Below are 18,761 nucleotides of genomic sequence, written 5' to 3'. Positions count from 1 at the left end.
CAAGAAGAGAAAGTTCCACAGAGTGTAGTTCTGGTATCCACAATGGACCATTCTACAATCCAGAGTGAGACGTTTTAGAATCCACAACATACAGTTCTAGAATCCACAGTTCTAACATCTAGGGGAAGTTCCACAGTGTCACACTAAACGAGTCCAGCCTTGCAAAAGCCCTGATGGGAAAGCGCAGCCCCCATGCTCCACGAGCTGAAAACCAAAAAACACACATGGATTCCAACGCCTACACACAAATCTTTCGACGGTCCGGACAGAGTTGTGCTCTATCCAACCCAGAGGATTCCCAGATTTGGGATAGCAGGAAAATCCATCTCACACATCTCTACATGATCAACATTCTTCCCAGGGATATCCAGAAGGAAAAACAGGAAAACTTCCTCAGCCTACCGTGATGAGGAGTCATCGACAAAGGAGAAGTCTAAGACAAAGCCAAGACCCCCCTTCCAAACACACACACACACACCTCCTCCTCTAAAGACAGAGAACCCCATTCGTAGCCCACAGACACACACACACACACAGAGAGAGCCACGGTTGAGTTTATTTTCTGTCTCAAATCCCCTGTCCTCCCTGCAGCGATGACACAATGACGATGACCACTGCTCTGACAGACAGATGGACGGTCAGACAGATGGAGAGAAATGTCCAAGCGGGTCTGACTGTGGTTAAAGCAATACGTCAATAGGAGAGATGGCTGACTCAAAAAGCATGAGTTGAAAACGCTTGCTTCCTGTGAAAACACTGCTCAGCACACAAGAAGAGCCGGACTGGAGTAACAGACTACCCGGACTGGACTGGAGTCACAGGTTCAGATCTGAGCCCCTAACCACTGATACAGGGTCAGATGTCTACTGAACCCCCTCCAATGGTTAAAGTTGGTGTATAGTTGGTGTAATCTGTAGTTAGGTTAGTATCTAACGGTTAAGGTTGATGGATATGTCCTGTTCGAAGACTTCGCATCCTTCCTTCTTCCCTTCCTTGACATAATCACTAAGCCATGATTTAACCTATCCAATCATGTTCTGGATCAGTGATATGACTATATGACTTGTGGTTCTGACTATGAAAACATGATGACAAACACATAAGCACGCACATAGACACTCACTGAGAGTATTCTGCCAGTGGGATTATGAATAGTAGTCAGTCAAGCTGAATCTCCTCATGATTAATCCTCATTAGGAAATGATGCAGGGGTATTTCCGCTCAGCCACATATTCCCAGTGTTTTTACCTAATCCTGGATCAGGGCAGACAACGCTCTAGTCATCTGGAAATGTTCTAAATCGAAGATTTGTGGTGGAGCTTAGTTACGCTGCTAAACATATTAATGCTGCTATGTGTTGAGTTGTTTTAAGTTGTGTATATATATATATATATATATTGCTTATGGGGCTCCTGAGTGGCGCAGTGGTCTAAGACACTGCATCTCAGTACAAGAAGCATCACTACAGTACCTGGTTAGAATCTAGGCTGCATCACATCTGGCCGTGATTGGGCGGCTCACAGTTGGCCCAGCATCGTCTGGGTTTGGCCGGGGTCATTGTAAATAAGAATTTGTTCTTAACTGTAGGTTGTGGTGCTGGTGTTACAGTATGCTAGGCTGACTCTGTGAATGGCACCTTGTGTTCAGTATGTCTGCCTGTAGATGTGATGTCATGGGCTTGCACAGTGTTTGGGTAACCTCTCTGTGACTCATGTGATGGACAATGAAAGAGTAAGTGAGAGGAGGACAGAGCTACAAAGAGACAGAGTAGAAAACAAAAATGCATCTCTGTCTCTGGATCCCTCCTTTCTCTTAGCCTTTGCTTGCGTCTCCATCACCATCTTTGTTTCTCTCCCCCTCTCTGCATTCTCCTCATCTCTCTTCCCTTTTCTATATATTTATTTCTCTCGCACAAATGGCTGTGCAGACAGTCAGTGGCTGGGCTGGGGGGTTTCAGAAGCTTAAAAACAGGGGTCATCTTGAAGCAGGGGTCCTCTGTCCTTGCTGGCAACATCTCCTCTGACGTCAATAGCATCTCTCTCTCTCTCTCTGTCCTTCAAATGGCTGTGCAGACAGTCAGTGGCTGGGCTGGGGGGTTTCAGAAGCTTAAAAACAGGGGTCCTCTTGAAGAGGGGTCCTCTGTCCTTGCTGACAACATCTCCTATGACGTCAATGGCATTCTTCTCCTGCTCAGCGAGACACACCGGGCCTGCCCCTCTCAGGGAAACTGCAAGGGCTCATGCTAAACCCTGGACCGGAGCTATAGAGGATCAGGAGTCCCAAGCAATTGTCAATAAAACAATGGTGCTTGGTAGAATTAGCTAACGGACTAGTTAGTAAGCTAGCTCGGGGTTTCCCATATCTCTACCAAAGTTCCCCTAGTCAATCCCTTATTTGATGTAGACTGCAGTAGTAGCACATCCCTGATTAGTTGACCAGTTGAATCAGGTGTGCTAGTACTGGAAGAGATCTAATACTGTGTATGGGTAGTCTAGGAGAGGTTTGGGAAACACTACCATAGGGGACGGACATGTATGTGCCCCGTAAATTGAAGACTTCCACTGCTTTTCAGATTGCTGATAACATTTAAAAGAAATATGTCTTCATCCGTGTTTGATGGAAGACAACAGGGGTATGGTAATTGAATAAGGCGACATATGATCAACTGATGAATTCATGAAGACATCTGACTTAGAATAATATTTTTCTTTATGAATCTAATTAAACTTACAGTAAGTCTTGGGGTCACCAGTATTGACACATATACATTAATTAATCCCAACCTCAGCATTGATGTTATTAGGCAACATGGTCACATATTTTCGGTATCCTTGGAAATAAAGAGGGTGGCTATTTTTAGTTCTAAATAAACACTATATAAGTGGACGCCCCTTCAAATTAGTGGATTCGGCTATTTCAGCCACACCCGTTGCTGACAGGTGTATAACATTGAGCACACAGCCATGCAATCTCCATAGAAAAACAATGGCAGTAGAATGGCCTTACTGAAGAGCTCAGTGACTTTCAATGTGGTACGGGTCATAGGATGACACCTTTCCAACAAGTTAGTTCATCAAATTTATGCCCTGCTAGAGCTGCGCCGGTAAAAAGGGCTTCATAAATACATCTGATTTGATTTGTTATTGTGAAGTGGAAACATCTAGGAACAACAACGTCTCAGCCGCAAAGTGGTAGGCTACACAAGCTCACAGAAAGAGACCGGCGAGTGCTGAAGCGTGTAGCTTGTAAAAATCATCTGTCCTCGGTTGCAACACTGACTACCGAGTTCCAAACTGCCTCTGGAAGCAACGTCAGTCCAAGAACTGTTCGTCGGGAGCTTCAGCTGCACACAAGCCTAAGAGGGCTTGTGGGGTGGCAGGTAGCCTAGTGGTTAGAGCATTGGGCCAGTAACAAAAAGGTCGCTAGATTGAATCCCCAAGCTGGGGCTGTTTTTCAGGGTTTGGGCTGGGCCCCTTTGTTCCAGTGAAGGGAAATCTCAACACTACAGCATACGATGACATTCTAGACGATTCTGTGTTTCCAACTTTGTGGCAACAGTTTGGGGAAGGCCCTTTCCTGTTTCAGCATGACAATGCCCCCATGAAAAAAGCGAGGTCCATACAGAAATGGTTTGTCGAGATCGGTGTGGAAGAACTTGACTGGCCTGCACAGAGCCCTGACCTCAACCCCATCTAACACCTTTGGGATGAATTGGAACGCTGACTGTGACCCAGGCCTAATTGCCCAACATAAGTGCCCGACCTCACTAATGCTCTTGTGGCTGAATGGAAGCAAGTTCCCGCAGCAATGTTCCAACATCTAGTGGAAAGCCTTCCCAGAAGAGTGGAGGCTGTTATAGCAGCAAAGGGGGGACCAACTCCATTTTAATGCCCATGATTTTGGAATGAGATGCTCGCGAGCCTTCACAACTTTTGGCCATGAAGTCTAGTCTAGAGCTCCTCCTCCACATAATCAAGTCGAATCAATTAGTATTAGCGGGTGCCAAGGATCAAGCTGGGTCTTGATTATTCTGGTTAATGAACTAGAATGGTACCATTACTTTTCCCAGTGGCTTCTTTTACAGATCCAATACAACTTCATTATGCAACAACGGAAATGGCACAGGTACAAAACACACATGCATGCACACAAACTTTAGAACGTCACAAGCCCTGTGTCGGTCACCTATGCTAGAGACACCAGCGTGGGATCATTAGGTTGTTCATGATAGCCCTACAATAACATGGCAAGTGGTATTCAAGCTCAAATCTGTATTACAGTCATGCAGGAGTGAAAAAAACAGCTGAGTTAAGACAAGAAACCAATCTTAAAGACCAGTGTATTACTGTCCTTTGAATCATCAACTTTAAAGATGCTTTAGAAAGCACAACAGGACACCAATGTGTAAAACATGCTCTTTGTCTCCCTCTGCTGTATACATCTGGTACTGGTGTTGCAGTACCAACGCCATCACACACCATGTAACTCCAATAGTACCACCACCATCACTCACCAATGCACCCCAGAAGTCACTACAGTCCACAAACACTTAAAACATGCCTCCTTTTCTCCTTTATACCATGGGGCTATAACTGATCCATACATATATATATATTTTTTCACCTTTATTTAACCAGGTAGGCCCGTTGAGAACAAGTTCTCATTTACAACTGCGACCTGGCCAAGATAAAGCAAAGCAGTGCGACACAAACAACACAGAGTTACACATGGAATAAACAAACATACAGTCAATAACACAATAGAAAATTCTATATACAGTGTGTGCAAATGTAGTAAGATTAGGGAAGGCAATAAATAGGCCATAGTGGCGAAATTATTACAATTTTACAATTAAACACTGGAGTGATAGATGTGCAGAAGATGAATGTACAAGTAGAGATATTGGGGTGCAAAGGAGCAAAAAATAAATAACAATATGGGGATGAGGTAGTTGGGTGGGCTATTTACAGATGGGCTGTGTACAGGTGCAATGATCGGTAAGCTGCTCTGACAGCTGATACTTAAATTTAGTGAGGGAGATATAAGACTCCAGCTTCAGTGATTTTTGCAATTCATTCCAGTCATTGGCAGCAGAGAACTGGAAGGAAAGGCGGCCAAAGGAGGAGTTGGCTTTGGGGATGACCAGTGAAATATACCTGCTGGAGCACGTGCTACGGGTGGGTGCTGCTATGATGACCAGTGAGCTGAGATAAGGCAGGGCTTTACCTAGCAAAGACTTATAGATGACCTGGAGCCAGTGGGTCTGGCGACAAATATGAAGCGAGGGCCAGCCAATGAGAGCATACAGGGTGCAGTGGTGGGTAGTATATGGGGCTTTGGTGACAAAACGGATGGCACTGTGATAGACTACATCCATGTTGCTGAGTAGAGTGTTGGAGGCTATTTTGTAAATGACATCACCAAAGTCAAGGATTGGTAGGATAGTCAGTTTTACGAGGGTATGTTTGGCAGCATGAGTGAAGGATGCTTTGTTGCGAAATAGGAAGCCAATTCTAGATTTAATTTTGGATTGGAGATGCTTAATGTGAGCCTGGAAGGAGAGTTTACAGTCTAACCAGACACCCTAGGTATTGATTGACATGACATGATTGGATAAGTGAAAGCCTATTAACCAATCCAACCCTCTCAGATCCAGATCTGAAATCATTGCAAGGAATGAAGGAAGGAATGCAGGATGCACTGTATCAGAACCGAGCCAGATGTGTTCCCTGTCATACGACAAACCAACAAGACTGGGTCTTGTTCATTAGGCACCAAACAGAATAAAACTGACGTAAACAAGGAGCGACTACCTGGACTTATCTGATAAGAAATGCTAATTTCCTGTTTTCAGTTGCAAAACGTTTTCCGTCGCGTGCTCTTATGAACACGACACTGGACTGAGGCCAACCAAAACGTTGTCCTCTGGCACGGCTCAATAGCAAATGTTCCCACATACAAACACTTCAGAGGATCAGCGTCCAACCCAATGAAACGCAGGCATGCATTCCAAGTTCAAAGTGGACATTAGAAGGCCCAAAAACATGTAAGTCCATGCACATGAGTTTTACTCAGAAAACTGGGAAGTGGAGTCCTCCTTCTGTAACCAAACTTATTTCCTGATTTTACTGGACAACAACACAGAAATGTATTGTATATGCTACTGCAATGCCCGCTGGAAGACGTTTGTAGATTACCTATGATGCCCATGGAGGAAAATGGTTGAAGTCAATTCAACTCACTACATTGCACTTGTGATTGAAAGAGTTCACTCAGCATCTTCATGTGAAAGAAAGCAACTGTCAGTCCACAGAAAGAGGTCTGCTGTCATATCAGTCCACAGAAAGAGGTCCGCTGTCATATCAGTTCACAGAAAGAGGTCCGCTGTCATATCAGTCCACAGAAAGAGGTCCGCTGTCATATCAGTCCACAGAAAGAGGTCCGCTGTCATATCAGTTCACAGAAAGAGGTCCGCTGTCATATCAGTCCACAGAAAGAGGTCCGCTGTCATATCAGCCCACAGAAAGAAGTCCGCTGTCATATCAGTCCACACAGAAAGAGGTCCGCTGTCATATCAGTTCACAGAAAGAAGTCCGCTGTCATATCAGTTCACAGAAAGAAGTCCGCTGTCATATCAGTCCACAGAAAGAAGTCCGCTGTCATATCAGTCCACAGAAAGAGGTCCGCTGTCATATCAGTTCACTTGGTTGCAGTACCACGTGTGTGTGTGTGTGTGTGTGTGTGTGTGTGTGTGTGTGTGTGTGTGTGTGTGTGTGTGTGTGTGTGTGTGTGTGTGTGTGTGTGTATGTGTGTGTGTGTGTGTGTGTGTGTGTGTGTGTGTGTGTGTGTGTGTGTGTGTGTGTGTGTGTGTGTGTGTGTGTGTTGGTCTTACCTGAGAAAGAGGACTTGGTGATGGGTGGTTGTTGGTTACACATAGGGGACCGCCTGTTAAAGGTAACCACAGAGAAATAAGGGTTTGATCAGGGATGTCTTTCCCTCTCACTCTTTCTCTCTCTGTCTGTCTCTGTCTCACCCCCCACCCTCTCTCTCACTCACTCACTCATACATTTTAGCAATACACTACAATGAATATACTCACTTGTTTGAGGCTCTGTCTTGTTGCAAGTTGGTTAGTGCAGCAAAGTTATTCCGTACCGTTCTCAAACTAGCCAGTACCTACACAGGGTGGGGTACAGCGGGACACATCAGACACTATGTGACATCATGTCAACAGCAATAACGTCCTTAATTTATAAACAATGTCTTTGTGTACCAAAAACATGTTGGCCTTCGACATTATCTGAAGCAACTTGTACTGAGGTAAGAGTCAGGTCCCAAAAAATTATAAAGGTTTACCCAGCAGGCAAAATTTGCTATATGGTTTAATGATGTCATTTTAACCAGTTTTGCCCACTGTGGCAAAAGTGAAAGTGGAGCACATGGGCACTGACCTGTGCAAATGGTGTGACTATCAAGTCGTCGCCGTGGCTGTAAGAGAGGAAGAGGAAGAGGAGGAGGAAGAGGAAGATGGTGTATTTACAATGTGAAAGCATACACATCCCGGTCCTCCTATCTCATTGGAAAAAGAAATGTGAGGAAAATCTAATTCATGTTAAGATATCACATGCATTTGTCAACACAGATTAACCATATACGGTGATAGAAAAAATATATATACAATATACACTTACCCTGACAGTTTATTAGGTACACCACCCCGTTCACGCTCCTACAGACAGTGAGTCACGTGGCCGTGGCTTGTTATATAAAGCAGGCAGACAGGCATCGAGGCATTCAGTTACTGTTAGATTGAACGTTAGAATGGGCAAAACGTGTGACCTGTGTGACTTTGAGTGTGGTTTGATTGTCGGTGCCAGGCGCACCGGATCCAGTATCTCAGAAATGGCCGCCCTCCTGGACTTTTCACGTACAACCTTGTCTAGGGTTTACTGATAATGGTACGACAAACAAAAAACATCCAGTCAGCTTGTTGATGAGAGGTCGAAGGAGAATGACAAGAATCGTGCAAGCCAACAGGCGGGCCGCAAACAGACAGATAACGACGCAGTACAACAGTGGTGTGCAGAGCGACATTTCAGAACGCACAACTCGTCAATCCTTGTCATGGATGGGCTATTGCAGCAGACGACCACACCGGGTTCCACTCTGATCAGCTAAAAACAAGAAGAAGCAGCTCCAGTGGACACGCGATCACCAACACTGGAAAATTGAGGAGTAGAAAAACATCTCCTGATCTGATAAATCTCGGTTCCTGTTGCATCATGCTCAGTCAGGATTTGGCGTAAGTAACATGAGTCCATGGACCCATCCTGCCTGGTGTCACTGGTACAGGCTGGTGTACTGATATGTGGAATGTTTTACTGGCACACGTGAGGTCCCTTGATACCAATTAAGTAACAAACATTTCCAACACTTTGTAGAATGCATGTCCTGAAGAATTCAGGCTCTTCTGGAGGCAAGATGGGTGTACCTAATAAACTGTCCGGTTTATTTATGACATTTTTTATATATTAAATGTAGTTGTATTGTATTGGAATATAGGGTTTGTCTGTGTGACAAGGTACAGCAAGGCAGGGGAAAAGCACACTGTGTCAAACAAAGATTCAAAACATGAGTTTAATGAAAGTAGTCATCCTTTTGCACCAGTGAATGCAGAAGTATCAGATGTTTGGGGAAAGAGCAAGCAGGACCGTTGATGCAGCCTGAATGCTGACATCTTGACTCAGGTCTTCTGTTGCTGTGCCATCATGTGCCCATACATATAGGTGTGTTTGAAGCACAATCATCTATGAAATAAAATAAGGCTAGTTTTTTCTCAATTTCCGCCTGAATGACGTGCCCGAAGTAAACTACCTGTTGCTCAGGCACTGAAGCCAGGATATGTATATAATTGTTACCATTGGAAATAAAACACTTTTAAGTTTGTAGAAATGTTAAAATAATGTAGGAGAATATAACACAATATATATGGTAGGAGAAAATCCAAAGAAACACCAACCAGAATTTTTTTTTGAGAGAGAGACCATCCTCTTACAATGGTAAGTATAAGGGCACACTCAATTCTAGCTCCCAGGATGCAATTCCTATGGCTTCCACAGGGTTTCAGCAGTCTAAGAAATATCAGTTTTAGTACAGGGACACAGTCTTGAAAATTCGTGTTTGCCCGCGCCATGAAGAAAGGATGCACCTGCAAAAATCGGTTTCCTATTGAACATAGTTCTTTCCATAAGAAATATTATAGTTTGATTACATTTTAGGGTATCTGAGGTGTAAATAGAAACGTATTTTGACTTGTTGAAACACAATTTAGGGGTAGATTTTCAGATTCCTTTCTCTGCATGTTGAACGAGTGGATTACTCAAATCGATGGCGCCAACTAAACAGACTTTTTGGGATATAAAGAACAATTTTACCTAACAAAACAACACTACATGTTATAGCTGGAACCCTTTGGATGACAAATCAGAGGAAGATTTTCAAAAAGTAAGTAAATATTTAATCGCTATTTGTGAATTTATGAAACCTGTGCCGGTGGAAAAATATTTTTATATGGGGCGCCGTCCTCAAACAATCGCATGGCATGCTTTCACTGTAATAGCTAATGTAAATCAGACAATGCAGTTAGATTAACAAGAATTTAAGCTTTCAACCGATATAAGACACTTGTATGTACCTAAATGGTTAATATTTATAATTTTTATGATTATTTATTTGAACTGTGCGCCCTCCAGTTTCATCGGAAGTTGTCCTGCTATACCCTTTTGCACTGAATCTCTGTTAATGACCTTAATTATCAATTCCTCAATCCATGTGTTACAAAAACTATTAACTAGCCTATTAATATTGTTGCACTCGCTAAGTCTAGGGGTCTTAGGCCTAGCTAACTGGTCTGTAACCCTCCATATAATAACACAATGTTTTATTAGCTGGAGTGTTAGTTGGAGAGATCTTGCCAGAGTTTCGGCACTTGTCCCATTCTGTTGTTGACAACTACTGACTGTCTGTCCATATGGAGGAGCTGTGAAACTCTTAGGCAATGAAGGACGTGTACTCTCCCAAAGGTCAGGTCTAAATACATCCGCTGACAGAGAGACAAGGACAGTTACAGCCGCTAAGAAAGCTATTCTCTCTCACAGTCATTGCTTTCTATGGCCTCATCTGTCTCCCTCCATGTCACTACTCCCTCTCTTTCTACTGTATCTCTTCCACTCTGTCATTATTCCCCCAAGTTTTTCTACCCACTGTTGGTGTCCACAATGGAGATCTTAGTACCCTTCTCTCTCATTTCTATTGGTTTCTGTTTAACACAACCAGGGCTCTATTTGAACAAACCTAACTCAATGGTAAATCTTAGCACTGGCAGTAGCACAAAAGGTTCGGGGGTGTGTCAGGAATATTTTTGCTATTTTCACAACCAGAATTATGGGCGCAGTAGTTGGCGATGGTGAGAAAGGGCTGGGTTTTGAAGAATAAATAAGTTGAAGGTGTGTCGAGACTTGACCCCTCACTGGCCAATTAGAACGTACTCCATGGCTAAATATGTGGTTGCTTCAGGTTGTGTATTTACAGTCTTTTATAGATTGCATGAAATGTTAGTCCATTATAACTCAGTTTGTTAAATAGCCTACAGAAACAAAATGTAGGCCTATCCCATATTTGCTAAATATGTTGAACATGTTAATGAACAGTAATTGCATGGCTTCAATATCGAAATATATTGTAAACATAGCATTTGCACTGATTTAGGCCTACTGTAAAATGCATTATGTCTGAGCCATGGACAAGCCAAACGTTGTCAATAAGTAGGATTACATTCACTATTGATGAGACTTAAAAAGACAGTGAATCAATTGTATCAAATTCTAATAAAACGAAACAACCACTTCTTTTAAACAGGCTATGTCTAAATACAGTTACAGGAACCATATTTGCTCCCAGTGGGCAAATAATAAGTAAGAATATGGAAGGTTTTACACACATCCAAACTTTTCACAGGAGCTGGAAAAAGATCCAATATAAAGAGAAAGGAGAAATGTCCACTCACTGCTACTGCTCCCAAATATATATATATAGTTATAGCTTTCCATCGGCTGTAAAGGTGTGCGTAACTGGTGGCAGGGAAGTCATACGCAGGAGAGCAGAACTAGGTAATAGCCGGAGCTGTTTAATTTCAAAACCAACGGCATAAACAAATAACCAACATGGGTACAAAACCTGACGCGCACCAGTAAACATGTGCACAAGCTATACACAAGTATAGCCTCATCAGCCAAAACCTCCCCTAACCCGGGCGACGCCAAGTCCTATGGGACTCCCGATCACAGCCGGTTGTGATACAGCCCGGGCTCGAACTTACAAGTGGATTCAGCACCACAGACATCGATCCGAATTCCCGCGATTTGACAAGTCCAACAGAGGAAAGTGGAAAATGCATTTTTTGACGAAATGATAAACGGAAAACAATAAGCAGTCTTTTTAATAACTTGATGTTCTGACATAGGCTTCTTACAGTCACTGACACCTTTTATGCAATGGGCATAATGAGTCCAAACTTTTCACAGAAGCTGGACAAAAACAATGTCCGATATGAATAAAAAAGGGGAATGTCTGTTGACTGTTTTCTGCTTGTGATATTTTCATAAAACATTGGTGATTTACATATGGCTACGGTGTTGGCGTCCGATGTAGAAATGAATGTCATAACCAACTGATTAACCGCTAGGACCAGCTTTTGGTCGGTCTTAAACATGTTTTTAAGGACACACCTCAAAAATGCAGCCCTCAATCTCTCAACTATCTGTTCTATCCTAATACTTCTCTCCCTGCCTCTTTCTTTCTCAGCTCTATCAGTTTCTAACCCTCTCTGCCAAGTTCTTTCACTCTCTATCCTTCGCTCTCTCCCCTCAGTAGCTCCTGACTGTCTCTTGATTGCCCCAGAAGTGGCGTCAGAGCTACTTAGGTTCTCCCATGAAACAAACCCATCGATTTCCCCAAATGTGTCTTTGGCCTTGGACAAATTGACCCTTGCTTAGAGAATGAGGATAGTTGAGACTAGCATAGTTGTATTACTTACTGCTGTGTGGAGCTAAAGTTTGAGTTTAGCTAGAGTTTTGGCCTAAAAGTTTCTTCTTTGGCTCGTATGAGCATTTTAATGAAGACTTGTTTACAGTTGAGTTTCTGCAGATATTACAGATCTTTTTAAACAAAAACTTTCTGAGCAAATTGTTCAACAACAACGGATGAGAAGGATGAATCTTCCCTCGCCACAAGTTTCTCAACTTCAAGTGTCAGTTGTTTTCCAGCCACTGGTGCATAGAATCCCCTCTACTTACAAACTCAAACAGGAAAAAAACAAGTGGAACTTTTATAAAGCTTGGCACTGCATTAAGAAACAAATGAATGGTTGGCCAAGTACTTGTTCAGTTAAGCATGTGTTCATCTGCAATGCATTGGATTGGAAGTGGATTCCCATAACACAGAATGCATGCATTCTCTCACTAACACAATGAAACAGTCCCATGCATGGATACCAGTGTACTCAGGGGTACCACACACAGTGGAGGAGTCGGGTGGCAGCTTCTCGATAGATACCCCAGGAAGGAGTGCTCTTAAGCGGGCATTAGTGCAGGGAGAAGCAGGGTAGGGTAAGGGAAAGAGGGGTAGGAGGCATCAGCTAATTTCCAATAGACAGAGGGACCAGTGTCTTTCAGTCCTGGAGATCTAGACAGGGTGTGCAGGTTTTTATTCTAGCCCTTCACTAATACATCTGATTCAACAGTGCTCGAACAACCCCGGAGGGCCCAAGGACCAGGGTTGAACAACACTGCCTCAGAAGGTTCCTCCCAAAGGAAACATACCCTCTTCGATAGTCATTGGGCTCGCTGAAGAACCGTCCCATTTCACGCATGGTTTTTGTCGCTCGTGGTCTCATAATGGCTCCTGAGGTTTGCGGTCTGTCGAGTGTGTGTGTGTGTGTGTGTGTGTGTGTGTGTGTGTGTGTCTGAGTGTGTGTATATGAGCGCAGGCGCAAGTTATGCCTTGTTAACTGAGCGCCCTATCACAACTGACACACAGAAAGGTCGACGTTCCATGGGAAGCGTAGTGCCACTCTCACACACCGCTATCAGACATGGCTAGTATGGAATGTGCTACAAATAAAGCTGGCTAAACTTAGCTCCCCTGACGCTCTTGACTCCCGTACTGCAAATTAAATATCACTATCAAAGTGTTCATTCAGCATAAAAGTATGTTTTCCCCCCTTAAAACCTCTTGAGCCTATGGGGCGTGCTATTTCGATCTTGGAAAAATTGGTCTCCAAATTAAACTGCCTAGTACTCAATTCTTGCTCGTACAATATGCATATTATTATTAGTATTGGATAGAAAACACTCTCTAGTTTCTAAAACCGTTGGAATTATGTCTCTGAGTGAAACAGAACTCATTCTACAGCACTTTTCCTGCCAGGGAGTGAGATTTCAGAAATCTTGGCCTCTGTTCCCAGGTCAGTTTTTAGGTCCCTGTGAATGCTATGGGGCTACAAACACTGCCTACGCCTTCCTCTAGATGTCAGTAAGTGGTGACAATTTGAATGGAGTCGATTGCGCAATCTGGGACTTTATAAAAGACCAAAAGGCGGAAGTACCTTTCTTTTCTTCCCTGCGCTTGACGCACGATGGACGTCGGACTGGCCTCCTTCCAAGCTTTGGTTTAGCCAGTAATATTTCTCCGGTCATGTTTTTACTCGTTATAGGTGTTAAAGACATCATAAGGTAGTTAATTTAAACCGTTTTATAGCAATTTATATCCGTTTAGTGCGATTTTCTGGCATTTCTTTGTGACGCACTTCCAATAGTTGGACACTTTTCCAGTACATGCCGAACGTTAGTGGCCATTTCGACAGGACAAGAGGACATCTTTCGACCAAAAGACGATTAGACCGGAGAAAGGATACATTGCCCAAGATTCTGATGGAAGTTCAGCTAATAGTAAGAACTATTTATGATGATAAATCGTTGTTCTGTTGAAAAATGTTAAACGCATATGCCGCCATTTTCTTTGGGGTAGCTTCGCTTTGGCGCACCCTGTATTGCACAGTAAGGATAATTTTAAAAATGTAATTCAGCGATTGCATTAAGAACTAATTTGTCTTTCAATTGCTGTCCACCCTGTATTTTTTAGTCAAGTTTATGATTATTTATTGATTAGACTAGATCACTCTCCAAGATGGCGCCCGACATTTTCTGTCCAGTTTGGCTACTATTCTCATTGTATAACCACGATTTTTGTGGCTAAATATGCACATTTTCGAACAAACTCTATATGTATGTTGTAATATGATGTTACAGGAGTGTCATCTGAAGAATTCTGAGAAGGTTAGTGAAAAAATTAATATATTTTGGTGGTGATAACGTTATCGCTCTCTTTGCCTTGAATCAATGCTGGGGTAAAGTTTGCACATGTGGTATGCTAATATAACGATTTATTGTGTTTTCGCTGTAAAACACTTAGAAAATCTGAAATATTGTCTGAATTCACATGATCTGTGTCTTTCCATTGCTGTGCGCTGTGTATTTTTAAGAAATGTTTTATGATGAGTAAATTGGTAATACACGTTGCTCTCTGTAGTAATTCTAGTCGCTTTGGGGAGATTTGTGATGGTGGCTGCAATGGCAAACTATGATTTATACCTGAAATATGCACATTTTTCTAACAAAACCTATGCTATACAATACATATGTTATCAGACTGTCATCTGATGAGGTTTTTTCTTGGTTAGTGGCTATCAATATCTTTATTTGGTCGAATTGGTGATAGCTACTGGTGGAGAGAAAAAATGGTGGACTAAGAAAAATGGTGTCTTTTGCTAACGTGGTTAGCTAATAGATTTACATATTGTGTCTTCCCTGTAAAACATTTTAAAAATCAGAAATGATTGCTGGATTCACAAGAAGTGTATCTTTCATCTGGTGTCTTGGACTTGTGATTTAATGATATTTAGATGCTAGTATTTACTTGTGACGCTGTGCTAGGCTATGCTAGTCAGCTTTTTTACTGGTGGGGGGTGCTCCCGGATCCGGGTTTGGGAGGAACTAGAAGTTAAACAGGAATTGTCTGTAAGTATTGCAAAAAGAAGTTGAAAGTAGCCTGGATGTAGTAAGTCAGACTGTTCAAGTAATCGACAAGGACAGATCATTTTCAACAATGGTGAATTGGCTATGAAGCAACAACACACTGACAACGGGCTATGTTGAAAGTGCCGAATCACTTTTAGGTCGTCCATCCTCAACTCTTTCAGGCCGCTGGAGACATATCAGTTACATGTTATGATGGCATCACCTGATAGCGCTCCTCCTTCCCTTTCTGCATATCGGGTGGGATTATAGTGGAAGCTCATGACAGAGCTCCCATAGGCCTTTGCATTATGCATAAAGGGGGTGTCGAGTTACGGCGAGTGAGCAAACGAGCCTCCTCCGAGCCAAATTAAAACCCCTTTGAAGACCGTTGCTCATTTTGTAGAAAAGCCACAGTCACCTTCTCAATTTCAGTTTGTCTTGCAGATTGTATCGTCATTCATTAATTTGTGCTCATCACAATTGTAGTTTTGGTTCTGATAATGTAATGGCTTTAGATTTACTGTAACATCTAGCCCTATCTGCTGACAGACTGATGACTACACTTTTCACTTTTGTGGATGTTAGTCAAAATAAAACTGAGTTTAACATATGTAGGTATCTTGCATCTTAATGTATTTATAAGAATTCTGAATAAATGAACGAATGAATGTCCAGTGTACAAAAGCATCAAAACTCCTAGCTCTGGTACAAAGCGCTAGTGCTCCTTCCTCAACTACTTAGTAGAATAGTTGAGAAAGACACACTGGACCAGAACTACGAAATGCCTACTATTACAATGACTTCAACTCTGTTCAAAATAGGAGATGGAGAAAGTGGTAAACAAATGATCAGGATAGGGTTGGAGTAGGGGCAAGTTTCTAACGCTGCTTCTTTACATGCCATGCAGTCTTCGTAAAACAAAGATGAAGCATCACACATGTTAGATGAGACAACGATGTTCTGAGACCCAGAGACTAGGCCTAATCTCGAGTCTAAACCCATAAACCAGACTTTGATCCATCCCTTCATGCCATGTCATTGGGATGTTCCACTGCAATTTTCCACAGCGTGGAAAGATCTACCAGAGTGCACCACTAGGGAAGGATTTGGGGGGTGAGGTTTTAATGCCCAGAATACTAAACCATGTCTTTAACTCTCTAAACCGTCAGCCTTTCTCTGGCTGTGAGTGTCAATCAAATTTAGGGAGACAAATTTCCTGAATTCTCATTCAATCTGGTAATTTGTTTGTATTTTTGTACCATTCTGCGCATTAAAGAGGAGGATGTATTGGATACACGTGCGTCTAACGTGATTGGTCTGTGATGTGAGGTGTGAGCAGCAAGGCAGAGACAGGCACAGCATTCCTCCGTAACAGCATGGTCAGCGCGTGCTGTTAGTGTGTGTGGTGGGGGCTAACACTTTAGCAGACGCCTCCGTCATAAGGCCTTCATAACACTGTCATAACATGACAAAACATGACATAATGATACCGTCATTAAACAAGCCTTTGACGTGGCAGACGAGCCACGACAGCTGTCCTCTTATGAAAACTGAGCTTTTGCCCTTTGTCACCAAAACAACGTTGCATGGGAGAGCTAGCAAACTAGCTAGCTGGCTAGCTTTGTTTTTCCCAAACCGGTTCTTGGGGACCCCAAGCTATTTCACACATTTTTTCAGCTACAACACTAGCACACCTGAATCAGATATGTTTTTTCTTGAATAGACCAAAAATGTGCAACAGCTGGGGTCCTTGACAAACAGGCTGGGTAACATTGGGATTACATAGCTAGTTTTCCTAAACAACAGTTTGTGTTACGACTGTCAATAGTCAGGTGTCAAAAAATGAACATGGTAGGGACTGTGTCATAACCATGGCAGTGCATTGGCCCTTATGAAGAAGGGGTGAAACTAAGTGTTAGCGACTGGAGTTGGTCCGCAGGGCCTCACTTACTGTCCACTAATGACGGGCTCAGACCGTCGCGAGGTCAGGCCTGGCCTCTGCAGGTGGTTATTCCTATCGATAAGAACACAAAATGGAGGACACTGAGCGAGTCAGTTTTGTTGTGTCATTCAGGGTCTCTGTCTTGCGTCATTTCAACATCTTTTGCCCAGTTTATCCCGCTGGGAGGTCAGATAGTCTGATGAATGACTTTCTGTCCAGATGGTCTTAGATAAGGTCAGTATGACACCAGCGGAGTTAGACCTCGGTGCAACAGAGGAGTCAGGAAGACGGGGCCTAGTTTGTACTCTGTCACCTTTCACAAAGAGGATGCAGTGACATAAATAGCCAATGTGCATCCTCATATGGAATGAACTGAGAAACAGAAGGCAACATTGAGAGCAGCACTGTGGAAGGTTAAGACAAACATGTAGGATACATATATTTAGACACAAGCAAGGATGACTTCAGTCCACTGTCTGTCTCTCAACAGAGAGAGGACAACATGACTTCAGTCCACTGTCTGTCTCTCAACAGAGAGAGGACAACATGACTTCAGTCCACTGTCTGTCTCTCAACAGAGAGAGGACAACATGACTTCAGTCCACTGTCTGTCTCTCAACAGAGAGAGGACAACATGACTTCAGTCCACTGTCTGTCTCTCAACAGAGAGAGGACAACATGACTTCAGTCCACTGTCTGTCTCTCAACAGAGAGAGGACAACATGACTTCAGTCCACTGTCTGTCTCTCAACAGAGAGAGGACAACATGACTTCAGTCCACTGTGTCTCTCAACAGAGAGAGGACAACATGGCTTCAGTCCACTGTCTGTCTCTCAACAGAGAGAGGACAACATGACTTCAGTCTACTGTTTGATCCTCCTGATGGAAGGACAACATGGAGGACAGTGTCCTGGTATGTACTTATAGGGCATTAAAGATAGGGCAGATGAATGGAGAGAGAGAGAGAGAGAGAGAGAGCGAGAGAGAGAGAGAGAGAGCGAGAGAGAGAGAGAGAGAGAGAGAGAGAGAGAGAGAGAGAGAGAGAGAGAGAGAGAGAGAGAGAGAGAGAGAGAGAGAGAGAGAGAGAGAGAGAGAGAGAGAGAGAGAGAGAGAGAGAGAGAGAATTCAGTGTTTCCCCTATATTCATAGCTGAAAAAAATCCTAGGGGAAAAACTGGAGGATCCCATCGTATGTGGAGCGACAGGAGGACAGGGGTAGGCAACCCTGGTTCTGAGTACCTCTGGTACTGCAGGATTTCGTTCTAACCAGGCACCACACCTGTTTCTACTAATTACCTCACCGACTGAGAAGATCCATTAATTGATCAATTAAATTGGATACATTTCACCAACATGGTATTCCATGTCTAAAGCGAAACTTTAGGTACCTCCGGCACATCAGGACCAGAGTTGTTAACTCCCTGCTCCAGGGGCTCCACAGTTTCTCAATGTCATTTCCCATAAGAAACCCTCTGATTAAAGAGGAGTGACTGAGTCAAAAGTATATTATACCTAAGTTTACACAGTCAGACCAATTCTGATATTTTATTTACCACTAATTGGTCTTTTGACCAAGCAGATCAGCTCTTTTGCCAGTAATTGAGCCAAATATCAGAATTGTGCTACCTGTGAAAACACAGCCTATGACTCCCGAGGGCATATTCTGGGACATTTATTGCAATGACT

At 43.1% G+C, this 18,761-nt stretch overlaps 1 protein-coding gene across 1 annotated transcript in view; it reads right to left on the bottom strand.

The window, feature by feature from the left end:
* The window catches only part of LOC120026496 (cAMP-specific 3',5'-cyclic phosphodiesterase 4D-like), a 164,594-nt gene that overhangs the window by 38,902 nt on the left and 106,931 nt on the right, over positions 1-18,761 (bottom strand). Inside the window, exons 3-5 of the mRNA XM_038971376.1 lie at positions 7,452-7,488; positions 7,100-7,176; positions 6,893-6,945 (exon numbers count right to left, since the gene is read on the bottom strand). Of these exons, the coding sequence (XP_038827304.1) occupies positions 6,893-6,945; positions 7,100-7,176; positions 7,452-7,488 (167 nt within the window). The remainder of the gene's footprint in view (positions 1-6,892; positions 6,946-7,099; positions 7,177-7,451; positions 7,489-18,761) is intronic.

The sequence above is a fragment of the Salvelinus namaycush genome, chromosome 31 (genome assembly GCF_016432855.1).
Source record: "Salvelinus namaycush isolate Seneca chromosome 31, SaNama_1.0, whole genome shotgun sequence".
NCBI classification, from domain to species: Eukaryota; Metazoa; Chordata; class Actinopteri; order Salmoniformes; family Salmonidae; genus Salvelinus; species Salvelinus namaycush.
Note: the sequence above shows the minus strand (reverse complement) of the source record. Positions and strands in the feature narration are given on the sequence as shown.